Source organism: Megalops cyprinoides, chromosome 3 (assembly GCF_013368585.1).
Source record: "Megalops cyprinoides isolate fMegCyp1 chromosome 3, fMegCyp1.pri, whole genome shotgun sequence".
NCBI classification, from domain to species: Eukaryota; Metazoa; Chordata; class Actinopteri; order Elopiformes; family Megalopidae; genus Megalops; species Megalops cyprinoides.
Genome location: NC_050585.1, coordinates 54,766,944 through 54,772,968, shown reverse-complemented (window position 1 = coordinate 54,772,968; position 6,025 = coordinate 54,766,944). Strand labels below are relative to the sequence as shown.

General features: G+C 47.8%; 1 protein-coding gene across 4 annotated transcripts in view; it reads right to left on the bottom strand.

Annotated features, from left to right (window-relative positions):
• The window catches only part of chm (CHM Rab escort protein), a 38,198-nt gene extending 33,034 nt beyond the window's left edge, over positions 1-5,164 (bottom strand). For all 4 annotated transcript variants that reach the window (XM_036524480.1, XM_036524482.1, XM_036524481.1 and 1 more), the window contains exon 1: positions 5,095-5,164. In XM_036524480.1, coding sequence (XP_036380373.1) covers positions 5,095-5,146 — 52 coding nt within the window. In that variant the 5' untranslated portion in view covers positions 5,147-5,164. The remainder of the gene's footprint in view (positions 1-5,094) is intronic.
• Positions 5,165-6,025: the final 861 nt, after the last annotated feature.

Sequence of the window (6,025 nt, the reverse complement as noted above, 5' to 3'; positions counted from 1 at the left end):
AGAGACACAGAGAGACACAGAGAGAGACACAGAGAGAGACACAGAGAGACACAGAGAGAGACAGAGAGAGACAGAGAGAGACAGAGAGAGAGACACAGAGAGAGACAGAGAGAGAGACAGAGAGAGACACAGAGAGAGACAGAGAGAGACAGAGAGAGACACAGAGAGAGACACACAGAGACACACAGAGACACACAGAGACACACAGAGAGAGAGACACACAGAGAGAGAGACACACAGAGAGAGAGAGAGAGACAGAGAGAGACAGAGAGAGACAGAGAGAGACACAGAGACGCAGAGAGCATCACAGAGAGAGACAGAGAGAGACACAGAGACACAGAGAGAGACAGAGAGAGAGACACACAGAGACACACAGAGACTTAATGGAGCTTAAAGAGACTTAAAGGAGGAGACTTGAAGGAACTTAAAGAAAAGGCAAAAAGAGCATTTTATGCCATCAAAAGATCAATGCAATTAGAGTTACCAATTAGAACTTGGATTAAACTATTCACATCAATTATTGAACCCATTGCACTTTATGGCTGTGAGGTGTGGGGTCCACTCACAAAATGTGACTTTTCAAATTGGGACAAACATCCCACTGAAGCCCTGCATGCAGAGTTCTGCAAGAGTATCCTCCGGGTACAGAGGAAAACGCCCAACAATGCATGCAGGGCAGAATTAGGCCAATACCCTCTAATTATCAATATCCAAAAAAGAGCACTCAAATTCTGGCAACACCTAAAAATGAGCGACCCCCACTCACTCCACTACATAGCCCTGAAAAGCCAAGAGCTGAATATAGGAAGGAGCCCACTGAGCCAATTTGTCCTGAGACTCAGTGATTTAACACCAGCGCACATCACAGAGGCTCAGGACAATGACACAATAGCCAGAAGCATTAGACCCAACAAAATTTCAGCCACTGAAAAGGAAAATTACCTTAACCATTGGAAAGAAGTGACTAAAACACCACACAAATTACAATGCTATTCGGCCCTAAAACGTGAATATACAACAGCTACTTACCTGAGTACAGCAAAAGACGTGAAACTCAGGAAAACCTTGACAATGTACAGACTCAGTGAGCACAGCCTCGCCATCGAAAAAGGCAGACACAGGCAGACCTGGCTGCCCAGAGAGGAGAGGCTGTGCTCGCACTGCAGTCTGGGGGCTGTAGAGACAGAGCTGCACTTCTTAACCGAATGCACTAAATACGCTGAAATTAGAGAATCTTCATTTAATAAATTCTACTCAATCCTCCCTGAGTTTCGAAACTACACAAATGAGGAAAAATTACCACACATTCTGGGAGAGAACAAGGATTTGGCCACTCTGGCAGCAAAATTTGTGGCAGCTTGTCATAACCTGAGGGACAGCCAGTGAGGCCACCCATAAGAAAACACCAGCTCCATTTCTGTCTGAGATTGTTATTGGAAGGGGCCTGTTTTCTGTTCAACATAATTGTCCCTTTTTCTCGTTTCTTCTTTTTTTTATGTGTGTGTGTATGTACATGGCTTTGGCAATAATGTTGTTGTAACATTCATGCCAATAAAGCTTTCTTGAATTGAATTGAATTGAGACACAGAGAGACAGAGAGAGAGACACAGAGAGAGACATAGCAACCATAACCTGGCTATTGAAAGAGGCAGACACAGGCAAACCTGGCTGCCCACAGAAGAGAGACTATGTACCCATTGCAGCCAGGGCATGATAGAAACAGAGCTCCACTTCTTGAGTGAATGCTGCAAATTCAAAGATATCCGGAAGAAATTCTTTCCTGAATTCAAAACCATCTACCCAGACTTTGAGAAGTCTGAGGACAGTAAGATTCTAAGAATTTTACTAGGCGAGGAACAAGATAGTGCCAGAGTCGCAGCTAGGTATGTGGATGCCTGCCACAGAGAAAGAGAGTCACTCCATCGGTAAAACACTTCAAGAAATAAATACACACACACACACACACACACACACACACACACACACACTCACACCACACACACACACACACACACACACACACACACACACACACACACACACACACACACACACTTCTGTATTTGTTGTTTGTTTAATGTATGTAGAAATGCTTTGGCAATACAAATGGAGTTTTTGTCATGCCAATAAAGCTCATTTGAATTTGAATTTGACAGAGAGACAGAGAGAGAGACACAGAGAGAGACACAGAGAGAGACAGAGAGAGAGACACAGAGAGAGACAGAGAGAGAGACAGAGAGAGAGACAGAGAGAGAGAGAGCGAGACACACAGAGAGAGACACACAGAGAGAGACAGGGAGATGCAGGGAGAGACACAGATCCACTCATTCACACATCACAGCTATACCAAAATATGAGAGATTATTACAGTTAACATTTTCCCCCATCTGAATTTGGCAAATATGATGTCCGAGACATCAAAGAGGTCGTAGTGGCAGCGTGCAGAGAGACTCATTTCTGCGTTTTAAGAGGTTTGGTGCTCATATGCTAATTATTTAAACCGAAGAATAACCAGCTTACCCGGGACTTGGTGTGGTGAGAGGGATTTCCAGTGCAGTGCAGGAGCTCGTGTGCCTAAGCCTCACGGCCTTTACTGCTCGCCAAATCTGGTGAAATTTGGTTGCCAATGGATACGGTGGCGAAAGAAGGAAAAACACTAACAATAACAGCACGAAGCCGCTGCCCTGAGTCACACCACCAAACACCGGCACTAACAGGTATCCAGGTGGTCCCTGCATTTATGATCCAACACCCTCCTGGAAGCCTGTCGTACACCAGGCACTTATGGGTAACTGTGCACTACCTCTGAACATATTCAGAGCGACCGCTGGGCTAACAGCAGGCACTGTGCTTCAGCTAACACCTCTGTGAAGTCCAGAGTCCTGAGGCCAGCGATGACCTGCGTGTGATTACAGATCCACACAGAGGAAAACACCAGCCATTTCTAATGTTTTCACATGGAAAAACAAATTCAGCATTATATTGCATTCTTAATTAATGAAGGAGATAAGCAGCGAGGAGGTGCCAGCCATCAGTCACACACTGAGGATGGGAGCAGCAGAATCCGTCAGCTGATAACCTTCATACTCCTCTGCGCTTGAGCACGCTCAGATACATGCCAGCAGAGTTATTCACATGGATCTGAGCCCCCTGCCACCCCCCGCTGAGCGTCCGGGGGTGGGGGGGGCGGCGGCTGACAGGGCACGTGCAGGTCGGGACCCGGCAGATGGAGGGCCGTGTCATTAGGGCACCTGGTATTCATAAACAGCTGCCCCTGTCCATGCGCTCTGTCCGTACACGGCACCGGCGCGGGAGAGAGCAGGAAGCATGAACACCCTGTTCTGACACACCCTGACACACCGCGCAGGAGGCGGCTGCAGCCGGGGGCCAGCTGGCAGCGGCACCGCGGGAATAAGAGCGGGCTCAGGCTCTCATCCACACTCCAGCGATCACACAGAGAACGAGAAAACTCCCAGCAAAGGCAGTGGTGGCTGCGTGCGCGTTTCTGTGGAGAGTGAAGCCTCCGCCTCCTTTCTGAGCTCAGCTCCGGATCCGGACGCGCTCATTCTGAGCCGCTCCGCTCCCCAACCTCCCCCGCGCGCGAACACCACGCCCACGCCCTGCTCCACTCATGCCTGCCCTCTCAAACCCTGAGCGCCGCAGCCTGACCGCCCTCCACACTTCTGATCCCACAAAGACCAGAACTGCAACCAGACCAGAATCAGAACTGCAACCAGACCAGAATCAGAACCGCAACCAGACCAGAATCAGAACCGCAACCAGACCACGGCCAGAACTGCAACCAGACCACGGCCAGAACCGCAACCAGACCAGAATCAGAACCGCAAGCACAACCGCACAGACACAAAGTGCTGCAGCGGCAGCTGGAATCGAAGCTTCGTGACTCAGGAGTTCGAAGCTTCGTGACTCAGGAGTTCGAAGCTTCGTGACTCAGGAGTGTCTGCCGGTGCTGTGTGGGTCTGGGGTCAGCATGAAACCAACGAAAGGGTGAATATAATTAATGTAGCCCAAGTAAAAAGACATGGAGCCACAGCTGAGAGCCACTGCTTCATGTGTCAGTGATGACCCTGCATTAGAAGCTGAGAACATTTCTAACAGGGGCTTTCCTTTAATACTGACATCGTGTGCTGCTCAGGGAGGGAGATACAGCACACACACACACACACACACACACACACACACACACACACACACACACAGAGCCTAACTGCTGCCAAAACCATCGGCACAAAAGTAACAAGACTGACGTAATACAGAGTACCTGGCCCTGGAGGTAACCAGCAGGCCTGTGAGAGAGACTGCAGATACAGAGAGAGGATGTGTGGGAAAAGAGGAAGCTGATAACCGGCAAAGGGCAGCCGTGTTCGCTACTACACTGCTGTACATGGATACTCAGCCTACACACGCTCTGGAGGGAGGTTTGAGTGTAAGAGCGTGTTTCAGCGGGGGGTAAACTGCCGTGTTTTCAGGACTGGAGCTGGTGTAATACCTGCTTCGGCAGAGCTTCGGACAGGAGAGGAGCGTCCTGTCAGCACTGACGCATTTAGCTGCGTCTGACTGCAACATTATGACCTTAAACCACTGAATTGCGAGAGAGCCACACGCTCCGTTTCGCCATGTTCTCCTTACAGAACAGAGTGGCAGGTGCTTTGTGAGAGTTTGGATCAGCAGGTTAGCAGTAAAGCTCCGCTCCGCTCCAGCGGCTCCTGCTAGCGGCCGAGGCGCCGACTCATCCTCGCTGGAACCGGATCCGGATCCGGATCGGAGCGGATCCAGCACCAGCCGCTCCGCAGTCTGTTTCCACGCGTGGATTTGACACATTTCCGTACCGATGTGTTTCATTTCAGCGCAGGAGGCGGACAGGATGAGACAGGGTCAGATCCCAGCGATGCCTGCTGCTACACACTGCACAGTCACCAGCTACACAGCCAGCCAGCCAGGCGGACACCCCCAATCACAACACCAGCATCGCGGGATCAGCCATGAATTTCGGCTCTCCTGGTAATGCAGGTGTTTCTGCTTCTTTGGCGATAGATAAGAAGTACTTACGGATAATGGATTTGCTTTTCTTACCTGTTCCAAGTATCACAACATCAAATTCTGTCGGGAGGTTGTCGGCAGCCATCTTGAATTGCGAATCCGCGTCATGTGACCGCAACTACGTGACGTCAGCAGTAGTAAGCTCGCTGATCTCAGATCAGTGTCCGCACGGTGGGGGTGGAGATGAGAGCCGGCTTCCCCCTCTCTGGACCGGCCGATGGGGGCGATTGGGTTGAGATGTGCAGCTATGGCGCGATGACCGAGCTTAAAATGAAATCGTTTGTAGTGTTTGTGTTTTTAAAGAAAGTACAATACAATACAAAAAATAATATAATAATGTGTCGCCTCGTGACTCTGCCAAGCATGACCCCAGGGGGCATTTATTAAATACATAAATATAAAATATCTCCAATATGGAAATATCAACCATGAATGGAGGAGCAAGTTTGTCATTACAGTTTAGTCTGCATTTCTTAGTATTTGATTTAGAAAATTAATACTAACAGCATGGTGGGTGAATTTTTGTTCTATTTTTCAACAATCCATTAAACAATGTCCAACCATTATTTCAGTAGCTTTGTATGAGAGAATTCAATGCAGCTGAGTGGTTATGAATTCCAATAATTGATAATTAACTATCAACACTGCAGAAACACACTAATGTAACACCCTTGAGTAAGACTTTGTGTGCTGTAATGTTAGACTGTAAAGAAAACAGTAAGTGTTAAAATCAACAGGGTTTAACCAAAGAGGCCTGTAATCATCCTGGATTAAATATAATATAAACAATCAACAATCTGTTGGCAAGTACATATTATGTAATTTATTATAAATCAGCTAAATATTACAATTAATACCCACTGGCTTCAGGTGTAAACATATTTTTAATTGCCACTATGTACTTACATTACTACTCAGTGATAAAAAAATGCACAATGTTTGTGAAATATAAGAAAAGTGTTAG